The 26,247-nt window shown below is 36.6% G+C and overlaps 2 protein-coding genes across 5 annotated transcripts in view; both read left to right on the forward strand.

The window, feature by feature from the left end:
* LOC143710449 (C-type lectin domain family 4 member E-like) overlaps window positions 1-26,247 on the forward strand; it is a 98,030-nt gene that overhangs the window by 4,091 nt on the left and 67,692 nt on the right. The window lies entirely within an intron of this gene.
* Window positions 18,584-26,247, forward strand: part of LOC143710489 (B-cell receptor CD22-like) — a 29,751-nt gene continuing 22,087 nt past the window's right edge. Inside the window, exons 1-8 of the mRNA XM_077201434.1 lie at window positions 18,584-18,641; window positions 19,482-19,826; window positions 19,925-20,173; window positions 20,260-20,502; window positions 20,586-20,682; window positions 20,788-20,833; window positions 22,861-22,929; window positions 23,017-23,136. Of these exons, the coding sequence (XP_077057549.1) occupies window positions 18,584-18,641; window positions 19,482-19,826; window positions 19,925-20,173; window positions 20,260-20,502; window positions 20,586-20,682; window positions 20,788-20,833; window positions 22,861-22,929; window positions 23,017-23,136 (1,227 nt within the window). The remainder of the gene's footprint in view (window positions 18,642-19,481; window positions 19,827-19,924; window positions 20,174-20,259; window positions 20,503-20,585; window positions 20,683-20,787; window positions 20,834-22,860; window positions 22,930-23,016; window positions 23,137-26,247) is intronic.

Raw genomic sequence — 26,247 nt, forward strand, 5'->3', positions numbered from 1 at the left:
TGGGTAGACCTCACGATAATTTGACTAAAAACATCACTTGAAACATGAGCTTCAGCATTACCAAGGTGACCGTAAAAAAAAAAAAAAGATTTAGCATTGTAAAGTGGCGCTCAAAGTTAAAATTTATGTCATTGTCAACAAATTGTTTTATTCATATTGAATCCGTGTTTTAAGCTTATAATAAACGGTCTAATAATTACTCTTTCATAAAAAAAACAGTGTCTTGCCGCGACCCACTGGCGTAACAGCTTAACTGCACTGATTGACATTCTGTCTAGATTGCGCATGTGTCAGTGCTAAATGCTGATAACTTTTGAAATATTAGTAGGGTACTTTTGGAAAGCTTTCTTGTCCAGTCAGCACCACAAACATTATTTGCACTCGCACAAATGCTCCCAAATATATTTTTAGGTCGCACAGATTAAATTTCAGGAGCATATGCGACCAAAATGGTCGCAATTTCTAGCCTTGACAAATAATAATATTAGACCATTTTTATAACTTGATTCCCATAAAAATTATATGAAGAAATAAATAATATGAAATAATATAGAGTTTCCTTTGTATACTTCCTCTGTTATATTTTCAGAGGAAACATCCCAGATAGCAGACCAACATTGAATCTACATTGAATCAATGTTAATGCATTAACCAAAAGATCATTGAATCAATGTTGAAAATTAACATTGATTTTTCATCAGGTTTGCACCCTGAAATAATGTTATTTCAACGATGAAAAATCAATAAAAAATCAAATCATTATGGTCATAAAATCAATATTAATTCAACCATAATTAAATCACTTATTTAACATTTAATCAACATAAAAACAATCTAAAATCAATCTTGCTTTATGTACAGCAAGATTCTATGCTAGTTTATTAGGCTTGTACTATTCTTGAATTTTTAAATGACTCCTTTCAGTCAGAGACCATGTAGGTTTGCAATTAAATATGGGTTTAAAATCAAAATGTCATTCGAAGTAAACTACATCTTTCAATTCACAAGCAAATGTATTTATTTATGCCCCCAAAACTGAGCAGGAAATACATTCAGAAACAAAAATGGCATTCCGTGGTGACAAAGACAAAAACAGCGCAGGACTAAGGTAAGAAAGAATGAAACATTACTCTGATAAATATTTAAAGTTCAATTTTATTTATGTAGCACATTTACAACAGACCAAAGTGCTTCACAGAAGAACAACATCAAAAGATATAGCATGCATTAAAAAATAAAACAAGATATAACAAGCATTATAAAATAAAATAAGAGCAACATAACTAAGAGTAATCATAAAACAGGAGAACCAAAATAGAAATCAGAACTCAGATATAAATTAATAAAACCAACCAAAGAAAATAATCAATCAACTAAATAATATAGGTAAGTATTTAAAAGAATTGAAAGTAGGTAGAGAAGGGGCTGCTCTAATAGGCAAATGCTAGGCAAATGCACTTACCTCTACTCCTGGGTAGAATAGCGTACCGTAATTCTAAATGAACTCAGGGGTTTCCTCCACGAGCAATACCCCCAAGCCGCTCAGGGGCGTAACGGAGCCATTTTTGTACAGACACAGAAAAAACAAACTCAGAGGCCTCCTTTTTCTCCGCTTTTCCTTGCTGCTGTAAGGCATCTAGACAAAAAAACAATTGAAAATGTGACTAATTATAAAATTCAAATGTGTTAAAAAATTAAGTGAAACTTGAAATTGTATATAATGTTTAAGTTAAAACACGCGGAATTCAAAATCAAGACTATTTAATGAATTTTAGTATAGAGTAGACATTTCGCTTTAAAGCACCTGCATACACACAGGAGGACTAAATGGAAAAGCAAGTTGAAAAGATTGAAATAGTTTGTGAAAAAAGTAAAGGAAGATATTAACTAAAATTAACAGGGTTTAACAATGTAAGCATTTTACTCACATTTTACACACACACACACACAAAAAATGTGTGTAAAATATATATTTGGGAGTATGTGTAAATAAGAAGTAGGTCCCCTTTAGCACATTATAGTCATATAAAGTCTAAAATATCTTAAAATGTTATAACAAAAGCTTTAACGTTAAGAGGTCCTAAATTTTAGGCCTTAAAACATAATTTGCAGAATTCAATAGCCAATTTAATTTGATAAAACTGAAATTAAGACTTTTAATGACCCACTGGGGACCTGACCCTTACCAAACATGCACATCTTGAGCCTAGTCTCTTTAAAAGCTGTTTTCCTTTTTTGCTCATTTTTTATTTTCTTCCCAGCCCAGTTCATCTGAGAGGCCAGCTCATTAGTTACACTACAGGCCAGCATCCTCCTGATGCGTGCATCCACTGATGCTCCTCCCACTACAGCAAAACGGCCAACCTAGTAAGGTGTCAGGAAAATATTTGCATAGAAAATGGATAGGTTACAAAAACAAAATGTCCTGTTAGAAAACATTTTTTTTAAATGTGCATGGTAGATATGCGTCTTGAATGAAAAAAAACTTGCTTACCATCGCATGTCTGGCATCTTCACTTTCAAGAATCTGCTCAGCTGCTTCGAACTCAGTCAAGTCTTTTAGAGGGAGTGAAAGAGGTAGTGGAGAAGAAATTGGCAGTTGCCGTCTCAGGAAACCCTGGACCTCTAGACGGAGGGCTTTTACTTCTGACACTAGCTCTGCCAGTGTTTCTGCCATTTTAGAATTTGCGATGTCTTGAAAGGGAAAGCAGTTTAAAAAGTAAGATGTTTTCAAGCATGGCAGCTGGTTTGAGCTGGTCCTGAGCTAGAGCTAGTTGCTTAGGACCAGCACTTCACCAGCCTAAACCAGCTGCCATGCTTCAAAACATACCTCACCAGCATGTGTCTTTTTCAGCAGCATCCATTTACAAAATCTAAGACTGTATTAACTTTAATATGCTTTAAGATATACATTTAGTAAATTCCTTAATTACTTGCCTTTAATCATCTGCCTTGGATCAGGAGATTCCATTCTCTGACCTATAATTAGAAAACAAACAAAAATGTAAAAGAATAAGAATATTCAACACATGTATCAGGTACCAATTGGCAGAAATTAATTCTTACCATATGGGAGCAGACTTGGGAAATGTCCCTCTGATGGGCCTACAATAAGGGGAAAATAATGAGGGAAAAACATAGCCATTAGGTTTTGAACCAAACATTGTAATTTTGGTAATACAAAAGTAACTAATCCATAACAGACAGATACAGGCAAAATTCTCAAAAGTCTGTAGATTTTCTTTTTAACTTACCAAAGGCACTCTGGTTTTCATACAGTGGGTCTAAAAATACAACAAATAATGGTTCTACAATATACTGCTTATGTATGTGCATTCAACATTGTTTTTGCAAATAGTTAACATTGTACATACTATAGTAATCTCCCATGCTGTGTGAAGGTGCTGCTGAAAAGAAGCACACAGAGTTGATCAAAATAAGAATACCAGCACTTTGTAAAAGCTGAAAAATGAAATTTCTTTTTTTTTGTATCCCTGTAAAGCTACAATCTGTATTGTATAAAACTCAATATTAATAACGGCGTGTTGACTACACTGCTGTACATACAATTTCGTCCATTTTGTTGCATCTCATTGAAAGGCCAGCAATCAACTTGCTCATCTGCTGAAAGGAGACATGTTAAGTGACACAAGGTCAGGTATTTATTAGCAATATTGCTTAATATTTGTTTAGTCAAGACAAATTTATACATAAAAGCACATTTAAAAACAACAGTTGACCAAAGTGCTGTACTTGCAAAAAAGCAAAAACCATATCAGGCATGCAATTGGGACTGTGAGCTGATTGTATCGTTACGCCCTTAGTAGTTGCACCCCTTATTCACATACAACAAAGTCAGTGGCTAGCCATTTGCTAAAAAATTCAGGATGCTTACACAATGTAGCTTTCCACATCTTGGTAAAGTAGCCCAAAATGGATTACTGAATATATGGTGATCTATAATGTTTTACATAAAGACCATATGCACTTTTTATCTAATGTTATCTAACAAATAGAATCTTATTGTAAAGTGTTTTTAATACTACAATTTCCATTTTTTCTAACAGTCATTTACACTTTAATATATGTAAATTTAATCTAAATTAAGCTTTGGTACCAAAATTGGCAGAGAACCATGGATTTTCACTGGTATTGGTACTGAATAATTACCAATGAAATTTTGGTACCATGACAACACTAAGTAGTACTATCCACTTTAGTAGTATATTTATCGGTAGTTTAGATTTTGGTAAGGTACCAGTGGGTAAAAGTTGATGAACACTGGGCTCATGGTGATGCACATGGGCAGCTTTCACCTCAGAATGAAGAGGGTCACATTGGGCACCAGCAGCAGAGAGTCCCTGGACTAAGAGTAATCACAGTGAAAAAACACAAAATGCAATAATTAGAAAAATTGATTAATTTAGTCAAGGCAGTCAAGATTTTTGCTTGACTATTTACTTTACTGGTTTTGCCTTAAAATAAACAAGCACAAATGGAAGTGTTATTTTAATGTACGCAGGACACATTATTATATGAAACAATCTCATCCTGAAGTTACAATAGGTAGCCTACTGTTTCTTAAGGATTTCCCCATTCCACTGCTCGCACCAACAATTCCAGGTCCTGCTGTAGAGGAAGGAGTTAATTATTGGTGCCAACTAAAGCCTGGGACAGACACTGTATAGTCTATAGTCCTTGATTAACATCAGACTTGTGAAGAAGGAAAAACATATCATCATTAGAATGCTGAAAAGGTATTTAGGATTTTTAGACTTGGCCACACATTACATTAAGTGTGTGATTTTTAGGGTTGTCCCCTAATAGTTGACTAGAAGTGGCTTAGCCGACCAAAATTGTATTAGCCGATTAGTTGCAGAAAAAAAACACCCTTGTGGCGAAGTCACGCAGTCAGTGAGTGACATATCGTTAATGTCGGTTCTTTGTGGTAATGACAGTGTTTCGGGGCAAGAAATCCAAACGTTCGCTTATCATCCATACCTCAAATAAATATAAATAAAATATAAACATGCAATTAGTCAACCAATATATACATATATATATATATTCCTGAATATACAGACTACAATAACCATAAATAAATAACTAAACAAACACGATACCTGGTATCTCAATTCTTGGAGCTTTAGTAAATTTCTTCCTTTTAACCTCGGTGCCTTCCTCCTCTGAGTCAACATCCTGGTCATATATAGGGTTTGGTCTGAAATAAAGAATCAGACAGCATGATGGGCAGAATCGTAAATACAATTTTATCACTTTCTTTATTATTTGTCCATTTAAATAACATTACTTCGACTTTCGTCTTTGTCGACCATCAAACTCCTCATCTGACTGAATATCAGTTGTGTCACAGTTGTCATTTAAATATCTCTGCAGGCTTCTTTGTGCTTTGACATAAATATCTGAAAGCATTCAAAAGACACCCTTAAGAGGGAGGAGGGGGGGGGGGGGGGCTTCAAACTGTACCTCTCTTTAACTCCTGCTACTGCTTCTACTACTACTACTACAAGTACTGTTAGACCTACCTGAAAATTGTTTTTTTATATCTATCTTTGTTCTTTGGTATTTATGTTGGCTTGTTGAATGTATGTAGGCCTATTGTTATATTGGAATAATTCTGTAGTGCTAGGGAACTGTGTCAGCTTGTGTAAAAGTTGAATGAGAACAAAGATGAACAAAAATTGTATGGGTTTGAAACGACATGCGGATGAGAAATTACTCTACTTACCACGACTAATTAAACGTCTCACTGGCTCATAAAATTCATCCGTCATCTGGCTGGAGGTAATTTTTTACTGCAGCATGAGTTTTGGATCTCTCTTTGGTGGAGAATGGTGGCCATGTTAATTTGTCACCATGAAGCCAGTTGTGGGGGACTATTTCAGTGCCACCATTTTTAAATTGAAAAAGACACCATTGCTGCTTGTTCTCCATTTTGATACCTTGAGAAAAAAAAAGCAAAGATGGCAAATGAAAAAAAAAGAAAAAAAGAATGTACAAAAAACCTCTACATCATACGAAGCATAGGCATTGCAATGAAGCCATTTTTGTCAGGATAGAGGACACATTTATTTTGGATGTATGCCAGTCTGCTTACACCAAGATTGTCATGCATCTCCCAGACCTTGTAACACCCTATGAATGAAGACATGCAGGGATATGAAAAGTATGACTCCTGGTGTTTGAAATTTTGATACAGAACAAATATCTGTTCTTCCACCTTAACTATAATTTTAGCAAGAGCAATTGCATCTTTGACCTGTATGCAGTTATCTCCTTCCTGTGTGGATATTGTATATTTATATGTAGTAACTTTTTTGTATTGTTCAGCTAAGCTAAACTGAGGAGGCAATGGGCCATCAAAATGGAGGCTATGTAAAATGCACTCTTTGAATGGGACTGGGATGTGCACACATGGGATTTCAGATATCCTTTTTACTACTTGCTGCAATGGTAAATGTGGCTTACGTAAAATATGCTTGACCTGTCCGAGATAATTCTCAAATGGAAAACCAGACACATTATCCAGAGACCCAAAACGCCTGTACTCATCTGCAAGGTGTATTACTTGGTGTATGGTGAACACAATTTCATTCCTGCCATAAAGCTCTCCAAAATGGTTCACAAAGGAGACAAGCATTTTATGAGACAAGTCAACCATGGCATCAGAGGTGCCAGGAGAGAGAAGAAAACACATCCCAACGGAAAACAACATGAAATTATCATACAGCTCACTTGGAATGCTGTTTCTGAGTACAATGGGCCCTGTATACAACATGAATGAGCGAAGCTCAGTGGCTTTCCATCGATCAATCTCTGTCAGTGACCTGGGCTTACGGTTAAATTCAACAGGTGTGTAGGAACGGAGCATCATAAGTTTCGTAGAAATTTCATTTATGGTCTGAGTAGATAATCGTGTGGGCAGTGAACGTCCTCTTGTCCATATATACAGTAGCTTCCTAGTGACACCTAAACAGCAAAGGTGCATATAGTCTAATGGGAACATTGAGACCATTTTTACAATGCCACTTAAAGGAGAAAGCTTCTGTCTTAGGTGATGTTCATCATCAAGCATTGCATCAAAGTCTTCATCAGTTTGTGGTTTTGAATTTGTTTCAGGGTATGTCATCTTGTTTTTCCACTCCCCTACTTGGCAGCATTTGTCACACCCAGCATAACCATTGTGAGCCTTAGTGTTCTTGACAAATGCACGAGCAGGTGCATCACACACAAATGAAGAGACAATGACTTGAATTAAATTATGCCATTAGTCAGCAAGTGTGTCAAATCTTTAACAAAAGTGCTTAAGTATTCAAACACACTTTTTGGCTTGCTAATTCCACAAAACAGACCAACAATAAACGGGGACATACTGTAATCACAATTGATTAAAGCTAGAATTGGCCAAAACTGAACCTTGGAGCTTCTAAAAAGAGGAAGCCCGTCAATATTGAATTGTAGCTTTAGTGAATGCAAATTTGCTGGCAAGGTCAAAAATTTCAAACGGGACAGCAGTCCCTTTGCCAAGCCAAAGTGGTAGTATTCTCCTCCCTCCATTTTGGTAGTAGGCACATCAACTTGACTCCTAAGGACTGTCCTTGCATCCTTTGGGAGTTGGGGGTGAAAAACCCTCAAAATACTCAGAAGTGCTGTTAATGAAACAAGTGACACAGAGAAAGTTGTGGCCCAATATCTTAAACTCCATAAGAGAAAATCATCTGTTGGAGTATCATTGCCTTCAGTTTTGCAGTCATCTGACTCCCTAGCTGCTGAATTGTGAGGACTGTCAACTAGAAATTAATCTAAACCTGTGCAATTAATGACCTGGGATCCTGGCATTTCAGCAAACTCATCAGAAACGGGACCAGCAAACTCGTCAGAAACGGGACCAGCAAACTCTGAGTTATCACATACATAACCAGACTCCTCGGCAACCAAAACAGACTGCTCGCTCACAATAGGATATTCAACAACATCTTGTTTCTGTCTGACAGCCTCCTGAAACTCCCGCAAAATGTCAGACTCTGTTGACTGTACTATTCTTCTCAAGTGTCGCCTCTTAGACCAACGAGAGGACATTGTTCTGCAAATGGTGCGTTGTTTAGTAAAAAAATGGCAGGCTTACTACAAAGAGAACCTTTTGTCTGGAAAAGAAATCAGCTTTAGAACACTGTAAGAGAAAAAAAAGGATCATTAAAGAAATAATTATGAGTGGTGTTTCGAACACTTCGAAACCATGAATCATTTTGTGAAGCAAATAGTTAAATTGATTCAAAGCTTTGTTACTCCCATCACTATAGGCTTATTGGACTTGAAGCGTCGCTGCACAGACCGATCAGTGTATGACATCAAAGTACAGCAAGAGTGATTACAGAGCAGAGGGGTGTACTGTACTTTGCTGTCATACACTGATATGATTGATGACATGTAGTAAAAAAAAACATCTATTACATGGTAAAAACTGCATTTTCGGGACAAAAGTCCCCTGGTTAAATACTTTACAAAATAAAAATACATACCGGTAGGCGGTAGTCCTTTTAAAGGATTAGTTCACTTTCAAAAAAATAAAATAAATTCCTGATAATTTACTCACCCCCATGTCATCCAAGATGTCCAAGTCTTTCTTTCTTCAGTTGAAAAGAAATTAAGGTTTTTGAGGAAAACATTCCAGGATTTTTCTCCATAATGGACTTCAATAGCAACCAAAATATCCCAATGTTCAAAGAAGGTTCAAATTTAGTGATGGCAATTTCAAAACACTGCTTCATGAAGCTTCGAAGCCTTTACAAATCGTTTGTTCTGAATCCATAGTTCGGAGCGTGTATCAAACTGCCAGAGTCACGTGATTTCAGTAAACGAGGCTTCATTACGTCATAACTGTTTCGAAACGTTTCGGAGCACTTTGGAATTTCCGAGGTTTACAAAATAAAAATACATACCGGTAGGCGGTAGTCCTTTTAAAGGATTAGTTCACTTTCATAAAAAAAAAAAAAAAAAACATTTCCTGATCGACTGGGATCGTGTAGAGACTTTGAAGCTGACATTTGAACTTTCTTTGAACATTTGATTGTCATTGAAGTCCATTATGGAAAAAAAAATCCTGGAATGTTTTCCTCAAAAACCTTAATTTCTTTTCGCCTGAATAAAAAAAAAAGAAAGACATGGACATCTTGGAGAGTAAATTATCAGGAACATTTTATTTGAAAGTGAACTAATCCTTATATTTAGCAATGCCAACACTTATTTGAAAATGTCATGCAAACAAATATTTTTAACTTGGTATTTTATGTTTAATTTAAAGATGTATCTAACACGTTAATGGCAAAATCAAAGTAATACAGGAATGACATTTTTACACTTTGGAACATTATTTTTCCAATATTTTGACATTTTATTTTATGAGAGAGTTTAACGTTACTTTGTATATACCATAGACTTGTATACATACATAACATGATAAATGCAATTACTTTTGTAAATTATTGTAAGGGTGTGGCCAAGAACAGGCAGGACAGGGAGTGAGCAAATGAAAAAATTTATTCTTCCAAAATAACATACAGGGGCAGATATAATGAAAATAATTCCCAAAGTAAAGTCTCTATAAAAATCAAAGACTTAAGATGGAAGTTAACTGAAACTAACAAAAATTAACCAGGCCTAAAAATAAATCTCCCCTGTTAACAAAAAAAAATAAAAATAACTACAAACAAAACAACTAAGGTCAGCAGATCATGATGTTACTGTAACTAGACCAGCACCTGACTACATTGATACCTTCACCACTGCTAGATATACTGCTTAGCCTGTACCAAACAAAAATAGAGGTAAATATCAAAATAAACTTTTCCCCAATCAACAATAATATTTACCTCAAAATATACACTGTATCGTACCTAACATAATTCAATCAACTACTTAAAGCACAATACAACAACAATTCCAAACAATCAAAACAAAATTAAACTGAATGAAATAAAATAAAAAGATCCCCCTCCGAGCTGGATCATGATGGTACAGTTCAATTTCCTCTGGAACAGCACAAGTTTGGAGGCTGAAGCCCCGCCTCTTCCTTTGTTTGCCGACTCCTGGAATGCGGCCGTTCACTCCATGGACCAGAGAAATCCAGGACCCAGGTAGAGTTAAACAGCAAAGAAGAATATAAGTAGTGTGCACCCTTCTATACATTCAAACTTTAATAAACTGTTAACTTGTTAACCTGTCCTGTGTTTGTTTTTTCATACTAAGGGGATTAAATAAAACAAACCATGTTAAACTAAACTTCAAAATAACCAAATTAAATCATGATAGAATTAAAGATGTGAGGAGAGCTACGCACCCGCCACAATTATATTTGACCAAAATATAGTGACGTCTCGTCTTTGACCCTATAGAGCTTCACAGTCCCGCCCGTAGCCCGAGAGAGCTTTGGTGCCGGTGTTCTGACGATTTGTGCTGCCTTGTCGAAAAATGCTACCGTAGCGCGAATCGATAGCAGAATCTGTCGATTTGTGCGGCCTTCTCAAAAAATGCTACCCAAGCGCGAATCGATCACAGAGAATGTCAATTCATTCTCTATTGTTTCCATAATGGTGTAAATCTCACAATATTATGACATCGTTATTTCATTTAAATCAGGGTAAGTGTATGGGGAGCATAATTTGTTATTTTAAAAGAACTAGCAATTAAAGCATTTGATATAACAAGTAAAAATGACATTATTATATGAAATAGAATTATAATAAAATTTGAAGTTATGAGTACTGTATACTGTACTGTTTTTAATTTTAAAACGGTGTGAAAAGTAAAAATTATCATCAAATATTCATCTTTGACCTGTCAAGGTTTCAGTACAAGTCTCCACAGCAAGGATGCATAGATTTATGGGCGTGGTGAGCAGAAGAAAAATGAGTCTGCACATGCGCATAACCAGTAAGTAGCACATATCGATGGGTAGCATGAATCGTCAGAACACCGGAAGTAAATTTCCCATTCATTTCACCCATTGACGCTTTGGAAAATCCGTATCTAAAGAGTTTTACAGCATGTCTGAGGATAACCAGCTACGGCTGAACTCATAAGCATACAACATATCATTTCGAGTGAAAAAACAAAGAGAAAATCCAAAAAAAGTCAAAGGTACAAGACTGTGTACATATTTTCATTTCCGAGCGAAGGAACTACTCATCCCATAAACCAACCTCACTGAAGTCGACTGAAGCCACAACCGCGAAAGAGCCTTTTGAGCACTTCCAAATCTGACGACGGCCACGTGAACTTTTTCCTCCAGTGAATTATATAGTAAATGTGCAGGGAAACTCCTTTTCCTCGATTTACTGAAGCGTATGTAAAACCCATTTGCAGCTGCACAGCTAACACATTGAGCATCTGGCTCGCTCATAAGCTGTGCTGCGACAACTGCACATCCGATGGCGTGGGCGCCTCTGACGTGCGAACAATGAACTAGCCCTACGTCATTAACAAGCCCGCTAAAAGTTTTGAAAACTCCGCCTACTTTGCTCTGGCTTTAGTGCAGCGCAAATCGCAGTGTATCTGAAGGGCAACGCTGGACCCAGTGGCCAGATCCGCGCATTCCGCGTCCTGTCTGAAAAGCGGGCTTGAGGGAACCCTCTGATGGTCTTCGGGGTCCACTGGACCCCAAATGACTTTTGCTTGAATTTAAAAAAATGTTCTCTTTTTGCAAATGGTATGAAACTTCCTACGGCTCTCAACACTTTCTAGATCTACAAAAAAAAAAAAATGAAAATGGAATGTTATCTGTTTTTATGTAGGCGTGACAAAAATAGTCACACTAGTGGTCTTCGGGGTCCATTGGACCCCAAAAAATAAAATGTAATTTTGTAACAGAACAAAAGTTTTTTTTTTTTACAAATATAATTTTACTCTGTTTATTAATGTTTTTACTCAACATTTGTGCAGTTTTTGGAGGATTTATGATATTTTTTAAATATCTATAAATAAATAAATACATATTTATTTATCATTGGACTCAAAATAGACAAAATTCATCATCAACATCAGAAATAACGCAGAACACATAGACAGAAATGAGAGAAATAAAGTGGCACACTTCCAACAATGCAAAAAACATCCACAATCCAAAATTATCATGCTCACACACGCGCACACACAAACACACACATGTAGAGGAATACAATATACAGGAATACATACAGACTATAAAAACTGTTCTCTTATCATTTGTAAAATAAAATAATCTAAAATGCAGAACCACCGCAAAAATAAATTGGTAACACTAAGACATTCAAAATTTACACACACACACACACACACACACACACACACACACCTGTACGGCTATAAAAAAGTCTTATAATTTGTCAAATAAAATCATACAAAATGCAGAACCACCACAAATATAAATTGGTTACACTGACACATGTGCATGTGCCCATGCATACACACACACACACACACACACACACACACACACACACACACACACACACACACACACACACACACACACACACACACACACACACACACACACACACACACACACACACACACACACACACACACACACAGTTCAGATACCAGGATCAAAGAGTTTGAGGCAGATGACCTTTTCTGCTATCAGACTATTTTGTCTGGTTTTGCACATTTGTTTCGAAAACAAAGTCACGTGACTGCAGCTCAGGTATAACTGTGACTTGCTGCAGCTCACAGTTCATTCTGTTACAACATGGCGAAACGGTTCAGTCTGCAGGAGACCCTGGATTTTGTTTTCGACTCTGGCGATGAAGATGTGCAAGATACTGCATCAGAGGACACTTCTGAAACAGATGAAGCTCCTGAAACAGAAGAGCAGGACCAAGATCCCATTGGAACAGATGATGAAACGTCAGATGAAGAGAATGCTGATGAGGAGCCAGGCACTTACCTCTTAAAAAATGGAAACATTTGCTGGACATCATCACCACCCCCTGCAAAGTATTCTAAGACAGCACTACAGATGAGACCAGGGATAACCAGGTATGCATGTTCTCATGCCGAGGACATAAAATCTACCTTTGAGTTATTTTTGACATCAGAAATCCAAGAAATTGTGCTTAGAATGACAAATGTGGAGGGGAGACGAGTGTATTCAAATGAGTGGACGGATCTGGATTTTTGTCATCTGGCAGACATCCAGATTTTTGTCATCTGGCAGACATCCAGGCCTATATATCGGTGTGGTCATACTTGCTGGGGTTTACCGTTCAAACAATGAAAACATGGAAAGTTTATGGCATCCAGATTCTGGAAGGGCGATTTTTGGTGCCGTCATGCCATTGAAAACCTTCCGAAAAATCTCAAGGGTCATCAGATTTGATGACAAGGAAACAAGAATTGCACGACGTGCTAATGACAAATTGGCAGCAATCAGGGTGATATGGAACAAATGGGTTGAACAGCTGCCAATGATGTTCAATCCCGGCCCAAATGTCACAGTGGATGAGTGCCTGGTGCCGTTTAGAGGGCGCTGTCAATTCAAACAGTACATGCCCAGTAAGCCAGCGAAATACGGCATAAAAATTTGGGCAGCATGCGACTCTCAAACAAGCTACGCCTGGCAAATGCAGGTCTACACGAGCAAGTCTGTGAGTGGACAGCCGGAAAAGAACCAGGGGATAAGAGTTGTCCTTAATGTCACTGAAGGCCTGTGGGGTCACACAATATTCTGTGACAATTTTTTTACTTCTCATGCCCTATCCCAGGAGCTACTGAAAAGAAAAATGACAATGGTCGGGACAATTCGAAGAAATAAGCCGGAGCTCCCACCTGCCCTGCTTGCAACCAAGGACAGAGCTCGCTTTTCGTCCATGTTTGCCTTCACGGAGACACAGTCCCTTGTGTCGTACTGTCCTAAAACAAGAAAAAATGTGCTTTTGCTGAGCACACTGCATAGGGACACCTCGGTGAGCAGCAGAGATGACAAAAAGCCACAGATTATCCTGGATTACAACAAATCCAAAGGAGGAGTGGACAACCTGGATAAGGTATTTTATTTTTAATTTTATTTTTAATTTCTATTTATATTGAAATGTGAATAGTAGTTATAAAATGAGTGGCATATTTATTTAGCAGTCAAACAGCTGTTGAACTAAGTGTGTGTGTGTTTGTCTGTGTTTGTAATATTGCAGATGGTAGCCACTTACACATGCAAAAGGAAGACAGCTCGTTGGCCACTGGTGCTGTTTTACAACATGCTTGACATTTCTGGAGTAAATGGCCGCGTGCTTTGGTCCAAAATCTCTCCAGAATGGCACGCAGGGAAAAGCTGCAGGAGAAGGCTATTCCTGGAGGAGCTTGGGAAAGCTCTGGTGGCTCCCCTAATGGAGAAACGTCAGCACTTTCCACGCACCCCAGCCTCTCTCTGCTTCCTAAAAAAAGCTAAAAGATCTCTGGAGGTGGAAAATGAAGCTTCCACCTCACATCAACCAAGCAACCCACAGGAAAAAGATGAGCTGCTTCCTCTGTTCCCGTGAAAAGGATCGAAAAACATTACATACGTGCCATGCCTGCTCCAACCCGGTCTGCGGAAGCCGTTCAGTTTACCTTTGCCTGCAGTGCACTGATGCATAAAAACCTGCAGTGCACTGTAAACGAGACTGAGATGAGACCAACTATTGTTCTATTGTTCCAAACTATTGTTCCTAGTTGTTCGATTTTCTTCCCCATTTACTGTTTTGTTTTGTTTAAAAAAAAAAAATAATACTGCTGTATTTGCTAATTTGTTATTGTTGTTAAGTTGAAATAAAGGAAATCTTAAAATCTTAAGACTCCAACATTTCTCTTTGTAACATGTTGTTCAGGTTTGATTCTAATCATAATGTAACATTATTGTAAAACTGTTGTTTTTTCAGTACAAAAAATGCTAAACTTTGACAAAAAAGTATTTTATTTTTGTTATAGTTGTGATTTTATAATATTTAGATATGAATCCAACTGAATCCAACTTTAGAAACTATATCTTTCAGTAATTCAAATAGCATATAGGCCTAGTGGAGCTCTATAGCCATCTAGTGGTTAAAGTGATTTATTACAAATTTTAACCTGTATTTTCAAAAAAAATGGGCAAAAATCTTACATTAAACCTTGTAAAATTATCCATGGTATCCCCAGGAATGAAAGTTAGAAATCTGGGTCTTTTATAAAGTTTATTTAACATAAAATGCTGTTTTTTTGTAAAAATCCTATTTAAATAAATATTTATTTATTTATTTATAGAAATTAAAAAGAAATCATAAATCCTCCAAAAACTGCACAAATGTTGAGTAAAAACATTAATAAACAGAGTAAAATTATATTTGTTAAAAAAAAAAAATTCTGTTACAAAATGAAATGTTATTGTCTGGGGTCCAATAGACCCCGAAGACCACGAGTGTGACTTTTTTTTTAAGACCATCAGAGCTGACCAAAAATCAACATTGATTCAATGTTTGTCTTTTCAACACTGAAAAACATTGAATTATCAACATTGATTCAATATTATTTTAGCATTTAATTTTCAACCTCAACCAAAATGATGATTCTGATGGAATTTCAACATTTAATCAATGTCACCTTGCTATCTGGGTATCCATCAAAGATTGATCAGTACGATGACATTGCTTTCAAAGAATTAATTACCACACTGCAACCTCAAGCCAAAGTCATCTCCAGATCCACCGTCCGTACCAGAATATGTGATGCTGCTGATGACATGAAGAAGACTTTGATTGCAGAATTGGGTAAAGCCAAATTTGTTGCAACCACCACAGATTGTTGGTCAGCTCATCAGAAAAGTTACCTTGGTGTAACTTGCCACTGGATTGATGAGGAGACCTTAGAAAGAAGATCTGCAGCACTAGCATGCAAACGATTAAGGGGGTCAAACACATTTGACGTGATTGCTGGTGCTCTTGATGATGTCCATTGTCAATACAAGATTAGAGAAAAATTTGTAAGGACCACAACCGATAGTGGATCCAACTTCCTCAAAGCTTTCCATGTGTTTGGAATGCAGAAAGATGCAGAGGTAGATGACGGTGAAGAAGAAATGGATGCTCTTGACGTAAGTGACCATATTGAGTATCATGATGCAAGTACAATCCTTCACAGCAAAATCCCACAGTGTTAAAATGAACACTCCTGGTGTACATATAGGTCCAACTACAGGGTGTTAAAAATGAACACTGAAATAGTGTTGAAGTTAATGAGATAATTAAGCGATGATTGGCCATTAGTGGTGACACCTAATGTTAATAAGAAGAATCATTGAAGGAAAGAGAAACAACAAGAACAGAAAAAAAAGAGAAACACAACCACCACCAAGACAGTTCCTTCCTCTCCATCCTCTCCATTCAAAAATATAATATATGGCCATATATGTACTTATATTTTAAATAGAATGACATATATCTATACATATATTTGATTTATCTGAGAACACAATATACAGGTCCTTCTCAAAAAATTAGCATATTGTGATAAAGTTCATTATTTTCCATAATGTAATGATACAAATTAAACTTTCATATATTTTAGATTCATTGCACACCAACTAAAATATTTCAGGTCTTTTATTGTTTTAATACTGATGATTTTGGCATACAGCTCATGAAAACCCAAAATTCCTATCTCAAAAAATTAGCATATCATGAAAAGGGTCTCTAAACGAGCTATTAACCTAATCATCTGAATCAACTAATTAACTCTAAACACCTGCAAAAGACTCCTGAGGCTTTTAAAAACTCCCAGCCTCTTTCATTACTCAAAACCGCAATCATGGGTAAGACTGCCGACCTGACTGCTGTCCAGAAGGCCATCATTGACACCCTCAAGCAAGAGGGTAAGACACAGAAAGAAATTTCTGAACAAATAGGCTGTTCCCAGAGTGCTGTATCAAGGCACCTCAGTGAGAAGTCTGTGGGAAGGAAAAAGTGTGGCAAAAAACGCTGTACAACGAGAAGAGGTGACCGGACCCTGAGGAAGATTGTGGAGAAGGACCGATTCCAGACCTTGGGGGACCTGCGGAAGCAGTGGACTGAGTCTGGAGTAGAAACATCCAGAGCCACCGTGCACAGGCGTGTGCAGGAAATGGGCTACAGGTGCCGCATTCCCCAGGTCAAGCCACTTTTGAACCAGAAACAGCGGCAGAAGCGCCTGACCTGGGCTACAGAGAAGCAGCACTGGACTGTTGCTCAGTGGTCCAAAGTACTTTTTTCGGATGAAAGCAAATTCTGCATGTCATTCGGAAATCAAGGTGCCAGAGTCTGGAGGAAGACTGGGGAGAAGGAAATGCCAAAATGCCTGAAGTCCAGTGTCAAGTACCCACAGTCAGTGATGGTCTGGGGTGCCATGTCAGCAGCTGGTGTTGGTCCAATGTGTTTTATCAAGGGCAGGGTCAATGCAGCTAGCTATCAGGAGATTTTGGAGCACTTCATGCTTCCATCTGCTGAAAAGCTTTATGGAGATGAAGATTTCATTTTTCAGCACGACCTGGCACCTGCTCACAGTGCCAAAACCACTGGTAAATGGTTTACTGACCATGGTATTACTGTGCTCAATTGGCCCGCCAACTCTCCTGACCTGAACCCCATAGAGAATCTGTGGGATATTGTGAAGAGAAAGTTGAGAGACGCAAGACCCAACACTCTGGATGAGCTTAAGGCCGCTATCGAAGCATCCTGGGCCTCCATAACACCTCAGCAGTGCCACAGGCTGATTGCCTCCATCCCACGCCGCATTGAAGCAGTCATTTCTGCAAAAGGATTCCCGACCAAGTATTGAGTGCATAACTGAACATAATTATTTGAAGGTTGACTTTTTTGTATTAAAAACACTTCTTTTATTGGTCGGATGAAATATGCTAATTTTTTGAGATAGGAATCTTGGGTTTTCATGAGCTGTATGCCAAAATCATCAGTATTAAAACAATAAAAGACCTGAAATATTTCAGTTGGTGTGTAATGAATCTAAAATATATGAAAGTTTAATTTTTATCATTACATTATGGAAAATAATGAATGTTATCACAATATGCAAATTTTTTGAGAAGGACCTGTATTTCATATCATAGAAAAAACATGAAAATATCTTGAGCTTGTGTTCACCACAGAACTTTTATCAAGCATTTAACCAAAAACCCATTTTAAAAAAAAAAAAACATTGACTTGAGGACGATGCACCCGGAAGTGCTAACATGTCTACAAAAATACGTCATCCCTGCATTCTGCAGCTGTGTGTAAAAAAACTGTTAACCACACTTCACACATTTTAAAGTCCTTCACTGTAAAGCTAAAAGTGCTTGTGTTAATACAGTACAGTCATTTGGTTGCTGTTGATCTGATGAGCAACAACACGGTAAGACAAACACACTTATATTTGAATGAAAACTGTTGATAATTTATATAGATGAAGCTCATAAAACACATGATTAATAATCTTCAGATGTGCAAAGATCTTATTAACACTAAGAGCTGTTTAGGGTGATGAACATACACTGTTTATGAGCATATAAGTGATGTTTAATGCTGTATTATAGATATATTTTATGATGTCGGTCAGAATGGCTCCTCCTCTTCCTCTGATCTTTCTGCTCATGATTCACGGTGAGTTAATGTTACATTACTATTTTTTATTTTATTTCTATTTTTATTTTCAAAGACCGCATAATGAGTTTTTAATGGGCAGTTTTCTATGGTATGTTTATGTATTTCCTTTTGAAGCATGGGATTTGGGTGAGGCATGTCAATGGGCTTGTCTATTTTATAATAGTTATGTCACAGTCTTGAACATGAATTGCTAATTTGCTACTTGCTAGTCATTGTCAGGTGGTTTAGGGGAGGGATTTCTCACTCATCACAGCATTTGATTGGACAAACAGATTTTTTTGTTCATTTTCTCAGAAGACATTGTGGAGATATGATAGAGCACTGCCAATCATGTTCCTGGAGATCTACCTTCCTGCAAAGTTCAGCTTCAACCCTGATCAAACACAACTGGACCAGCGAATGAAGATCTGCAGAAGCACGTGATCATTGCAGACAGTGTGTGTGATCAGGGTGGGATCTGAACTTTGCAGGAAGGTAGATCTCCAGGAACAGGATTTGGCTTCCTTGAGGAAAAGGTTTGTGTGTCAAATGATTTTGTCAGCATATAAACATTTTTCTTAAACTTAATTATCATGTTTTTGATTATTTTAGAGGGCAGCTTGTTGTTCATGGCTGATTTATTTGCTCTGGTTTCACTTCTGTTTATTTCTGCAACATCCTCCATCAAAACTGATAAAGAAATTCACACTTAGATCATTTATCACTCAAACGATTCTGAGAAGATTCACTTATAATATTCCATGTAATGAGTCCCTGTTTACAAGTATTCTAAAGTTTTTGTGATCTGTTGGAACTGATTAAAACAATATTTTCATCATGATGAATTCTGTGTTTCAGGGGTTTCTAGTGCTGGTTGGAGTGTGAGTTACAGTCCTTCACACATCTGTGCACTAAAGGACTCAACAGTGATAATGAGATGCACTTATAAATACCCTACTGGACATCAGATCATGAAAGCGTTCTGGACCAATACAAAAGATAAAGAGAAAAATGAAGAGTTTCCAGATCTGTTTAAGGACACCGAATACAGTCAGAGGCTTCAGTATCTGGGAGATAAACAGCAGAACTGCACCATCAGACTGAGTCATGTGACACTGAAGGATTCACACATGTACTATTTCAGATTCATCACTGATAAAGAAAAATGGATTGGTAAATCAGGAGTGTCTCTTACTGTCACAGGTGACTTTGGTGAGGTTTATCTCTTCTTCTGTGCATTATGTTGAATAATAATCAGTGTATGACAGCAGCACTAGATATAATGTGTGTGTTGTGTTCAGATCTTCAGGTGGAGTCTCCTGAGAGAGTGACAGAGGGAGATTCAGTCAGTCTGACATGTAAAAGCAGCTGCACTCTGACTGACAGAGCAACATTCATCTGGTACAGAAACTCACTGAAGATATTAACTGAGATTAAATTCAGTAACAAACTCTCCATCAATCCAGTCAGAAGAGAGGATTCAGGCAGATATCGCTGTGCTGTAGACGGACACACTCACATCTCTCCTGATGTTCAGCTCAATGTCATGTGTGAGTAGAGTCATTTTTTTATTTTTAAAAAACAGAGAATGTGTTTAAATTATATGATTTAAGGGTTTAATTTATGTCTGTTTTAGACCGTCCCATGCGCGTCTCAGTGTTGATGAGTGGATCTGGTGTAATAGTGGAGGGAGATTCGGTGACTCTGAAGTGCATCAGTGACTCAAACCCTCCTGCTCTGAACTTCAGCTGGTTTAAGGAGAATGAAACCTCAGCTGTTGGATCTGGACAGAGTTTCAGTGCACTACAGAGTGGACGCTTCTACTGTCAGGCTCACAATCAACATGGATCTCAGAGATCAGATGCTGTAACTGTCACAGGTGAAGCTTTTATTAACACACTCCTGTATCTTCACATCATTCATCAGTTTGGAGAGTTAATCATGATGATCTTCCTCTTTCAGTTCATCATGTTGCTGGTAGAAATGTGATTGTGATCACAGCGGCATCTGGAGGATTATTCATCATCATCATCCTCATCATCATCATAGTATTTATAATGTAAATTAAATAATAAAGAGTATAAATATAATTTACTTAAAAACAAATGCAGAAGGATATGTCATTATTGTCTATATATGAATTATATGTTTCCTTTTTTGACAGTACGAGAAAAGGAATTAACAGACAATCTGCAATACAAAAGTGTGAGGTGAGCTGATCAAAGAACTACACAATACATATATATATATATATATATATATATATATATATATATATTGTAAAGGTTTGAAATATTGAGAAGTGCAATGGCTTAACTATCTAACATTATTACAAGCAATTAGTTCCATTTGCAGTGTCCATTGTAAGCTCAGCTACACAGTTCAATAAATCCACGTCAGAAACGTTTTGAAATAAAAGATGACAATCTCCGGGTTTTATTCCTTGGTTTCCGATTTACAAAAGAAAACGTGAGATGAATAATACAATTACTTTGATTGCTAATAAAATAAAAGATTCTTAATAGAAATAGCTATAAGTTAACAGTCAGCAGGTAAGAAAACCGTTCGCTTCCACAGCTCTCAATATCTGAGTCACATAATACGAATCAACGTAATGTAGTCGGAGTTGGCCTGTTCTTAGTAGTAGGCTACTCTGTTTTTACCAAATCTACAAGCACATGAATTATTGTATGCTTTTAACCTTTTAGGTATTATTTAACATGTTTTACCATTACATGAACTTCTAAATGAAATTATTTACCTGTTTAACATTAATTCTTATTCACATTACTATGAATTATACTTTGGCCTCTACATATATATATATATATATAGGGCTGGGTACCGAGTTCGGTAGGCCTACTTTTTAGGTACCGACCGAATTGCCTCGATACTACCGAGTATCGAAACATGTCTTGTTTTTCGGTACCAATTTTCGGTACCTAAGTGGTTAATCTCGTCAACGTCAGTGAAACAATAAACATGCAGCATGATTGGCTGTGGCGGAAAAACACTAGTTTATGCGGCTGCCCAGAGACGTGGCTCGTCGCACGTGAGGCTGTAGTGTGTGTGTGTGTGTAAGCATCCAACCCAGATAGATAGAAAATATGTGGAAATGGTCAAAAGTGTACCTATGTACCCGACTCGATGCCATAAGCACACGATGCAATATTTGCATGCAATGATTTCGACAAGATAATTGCTGCCAAGACCGTTAACATGGTAAATCTGATATAAAGGCACTTAAAAGCGCACAGAATACAGAGAGTAGAAAGTTTATAAGCCGTCGACTACAAGAACTGGAGCGCGTCACATATAAACCAAAACTCAGCGTATAGGATACTTGCCTCACAGACATGAGAAATAGTTCTATATATGTTCAAAATATGTCTACTTTTAAACGAAACAATTAGAAATAAATAGTTTGATTACCTAATCCATATAGCACGTGCGTTCACTACTGCAGGGATGACGAGTCAGCATCGCAAATTCGCAATAATCATCTTTGCAGCCAACAAGTTTAGCAAACACTTGTTCATATACATATAATAAACAATTAAAATATCTCCTTGCTATCGTTTCCCGACACATCCATAATCATTAGGCTACTTTTGCCAGTGCTTTGCGCAAGCTTCATGTGTGCTGAGCGCGAGGCATATATCCCGCACCCCAGTAGCCTATATTTAATTCAATTCACATTTATTTGTATAGCATTTTTCACAATACATATCGTTTCAAATGAGCTTTACAGAAAATGCATGTGTCTAAATTACAATTTAGAGTGATCTGTTATCAGAGGTGACTGTGTGTAATGCATTTCAATTAATTTTCATTCAGTTTCATTGTTAAACAATGCATTAAGTTAAGGCAGAAACAATGAGCTCATTGAAGTAAAGAATACATGTTGTTAAATGATTAGGAAACATAGAAAACTTTAGCATTGGTGCTTTTTTACAGACTCAAAATATGAGTGTAAAAAAGTCAACAAACTGAAAAAATAAAAGTTTTTTTTTTTAGGTAATGTTATATTGATAAAATTGGTATCGAAAAAAGTATTGTTCAGGAATCGGTATCGAAGTCAAGGTATCGGTATCGGTATCGAAAATTTTTGTTACGATACCCAGCCCTATATATATATATATATATATATATATATATATGTATATATATATATATATATATATATATATATATATATATATATATATTTTTTTTTTTTTTCTCTGTTTCCCTATAGGACGATGATGGCTCATATGCAGCTCCTGGCCTCAAGTCCAGATCATCTGACCTCTACGACACACTCACAGTAAATGAAATATCAAAAACTACACATGCAAAAGAGTTTGTTTATTCAAAACTCTGGTAATAAATAATCAATGTGTTTTTCCCATAGACTGCCCACCCCAGACCTGATGTTCACCAGTCAGACTCTTCTGAATATGAGAATCTGCCCATAAGCGGGAGATCCTCAGATATTCTCCATATCACCAATAAAGAAGGAAATTTCCTCACAGCTAGTCAATAGATTCAAGTCAGTGTAATCCCTCACGGAACGAAAATATATTTCCCATATTTGAAAGATCAGTATATTCAAATTTAACAGTATATTTAAAAATGTATAGAATAATATATTGTATTAATATGTTACAGTAAATTGAATAATACATGAGGAATTGCCACTTTTCATGTATTAAAAATTATGTGACAATATAATTACTGATATATCATAATGTATGTTATATTCAGTAATACACTTCATAATATATATGGATATGTAAAATATTGCAGATATATTTACTCATGCTCTATAAACACATGTAGAAAAATATATAATGCAATTTATTACAGATGATTTTTAACTATTTACATTTTAAGTTTAATATTTTTGACCTGATTAACAAAACGCACACCTGCAAGTACTTAAATATTTAACCAATGTGCTATTACTGGTCTGAAAAGTGCATAGTTAATACTTTCAATATTCCAGCAATGTGAGTCATAATAATATTTGGCCAATCATCAACCAAACCACAGGTTCTACTATTCAGCACAATGGTGACCCCAAAAACTCACACATACCAGAGAACTCTACACACTAATAGATCTCCCCCACCCCTATATTAATATCGAGCAAAACACATTAAATATCACTTTATTTTAACATTTGCTTTAACAGTCCCTTAACAGAAGCAAAGCATGCTGGAAACTACACATCTGTTGTAACTCATTCTGTGAATGTGTGTGTATCAGTGATGCGTGGGTCAATGTATAAACAACCCGCACCAGACCGACGTTTTCATACGACCTGCCCCTCCCATACGTATAATATAATATTACGTTTATTTTACCCTATAATATCCATTAGGAGAGAAATGTTTCAGGCCGTGACGTGGTGCGCTCAGAGGTGCAGCGGTGAGAGCAGGCAGTTGTGTTGGTCGTGCAAGTTTTGTGGCTATCAAATGTGTAAATAGCATCGCAAGAAGTACACATGACAAAGCCAGCACTTTGGTCATCATCTTTCATTATTTCGGCAAATGTCTCCCACACTTTGCTCTTTCTATTTGTGTATTTGTGGAGCTTCCACTCCCCAGTCTTCACCTTTTCTCTTGCCATCTCTACCTGCATACTGAGCTCGTGCGTAATCTTCCCACCAGTTATTCAGCCAATAAAAGTGATGGCCTATGTATTTCATAGAAAATTGTGTCTAGTACTATATAAATTACAAAGGTTTAATAGGCATCTTTATCTCAAACGACCCGACCGACCGCGAACCGAATATCATTAATATATTTTTGGACGACTCGTAACCGCAGATGACCACGGGCATCACTGGTGTGTATATATGTGTCAACATACATACACATTTATATGGGAACATGTATGTGCAATATATTTACACAATAAAGGATGAAACTTTGTGAATATTAAATGTAATGCTATTTTTGTCTTCATTTATAAATATCTTATATTCATTAATAGCCATACATGGTCAAAGCATTGCAGTTATTGAAAAATATAAGCACCCATATATGGAAATTTATTATGTAATATATCACATTATATTTTGCAGTATATTCTCTTATATTTTTGTTCCGTAAGGGATGATTAATCTATAAACAAGTTTTCCACTGAAAGCTTTTGCTGTAATAAAAAAACGTATAAATTATTAAAAATATACAGACCGATTTCTGCCCATTGTTTCATATTGGTGCTTTGGAGCTCGTATCAACCTGTCACATGATTTCATTAACATAATCATTTCACAATAATTTGACCTAAATCACAGAACTCACATAGAACCTAAATTTGGAGTTAAGTTTAACTTATGGATTATAGCAGCACTTTCATTGTAGAGCATTGCATTTTTACCCTTTTCAATAAAACCCAAATAATCAAATCAATAAATAAACAAAAAGAACTTCAAAATAATGGTTTCAGTGGGCACACACAGACATCAAGAATCAGCCTATGAATCTGAACGATGGGGACAATTATAAAGCATGTTGCAATGCATTCTGGGTGCAACCAATCAAAACTCATTCATGGCTCCCATCATGCATTGCTGCATGAATAAATAATGAGCTTATGTTCAGAGGTGATCTGTTTTTCACCATTGCTGAGATTCATACGCTAATTATTGATGTCCGTGTGTGCCTAAAGTAGTTCTGTTACAACTACAAACACTAGTGAATCATGAATCAGTTATTTTGTCACAGTTAAATTCATCAATACAATCTAATTTAATTTCCTAGCGTTTTAGAGAGAAATGTAGTAGCATGTTTATCTGCCAGTTGTGGGTCTTTCATGCGGAGACTCTCCTCATGTGTTTGCAATTTGAATATAATGATGCATTTAAAAGTTAATCCTAAACGTATCTTTACAAAAGTTCACAATGCTGTTGTAGATGGAATATAATGTAGACAACGTTGAATAAATACCTTTTTGTCCAGTTAGATACTGATAATTAGTGATGGGCAGATCGAGGCTTCGTGAAGCAATGAAACAGTTGAACCAAATGGTCCATATTGTTTCGAGGCTTCGAATCAATCCGACACCCGTCTCAACGGTGACACCTAGTGGTCACTTGCAGGTGTTGATCTGAAACAACCTTGACGGGCCATGAAAATTTGTTGTTTTTTTATTATTGTACTTTTCTAATATGTGAATCATGTAACCTATGGGCTCCTCCCTGTGCATAATGTTATTGGTCCTGCAAAATGAATATTAATAAAAGAAATCAAGCCACAATGTCTCACTTTTTTACATATTTTTATTCAAAAATATTAATTTTTCTGCTGTGGAAGGACTTCGCCTACTTCTTTTTTTACAGATAATTTCTCCAGCTTTTGAAAAAATCCTCTCACAAGGGACACTTGTTGCTGGCATGCAAAGATATTTTTTAGCTAGGACATACAAATGAGGAAAGATTAATGCTCTCTCTTTCCAGTAAGTTAGTGGATCATGAGTTCTGGGCAAATACGCATCGTTGATGTATTTTTTCACTTCCACTGTGGCATCAGCTGTAGCATTGTGTATCATCTGGGTTTGATGGATACGAGTATCAAAAAGTTCCCATAAAATGCCCTGTGTTTCTACTGGTATTGGTGGTGATTGTGATGGTGAT

The sequence above is a fragment of the Siphateles boraxobius genome, unplaced genomic scaffold, assembly GCF_051911475.1.
Source record: "Siphateles boraxobius isolate OS27281-9 unplaced genomic scaffold, OSU_SipBor_1 47, whole genome shotgun sequence".
In the NCBI taxonomy this organism is placed as follows: Eukaryota; Metazoa; Chordata; class Actinopteri; order Cypriniformes; family Leuciscidae; genus Siphateles; species Siphateles boraxobius.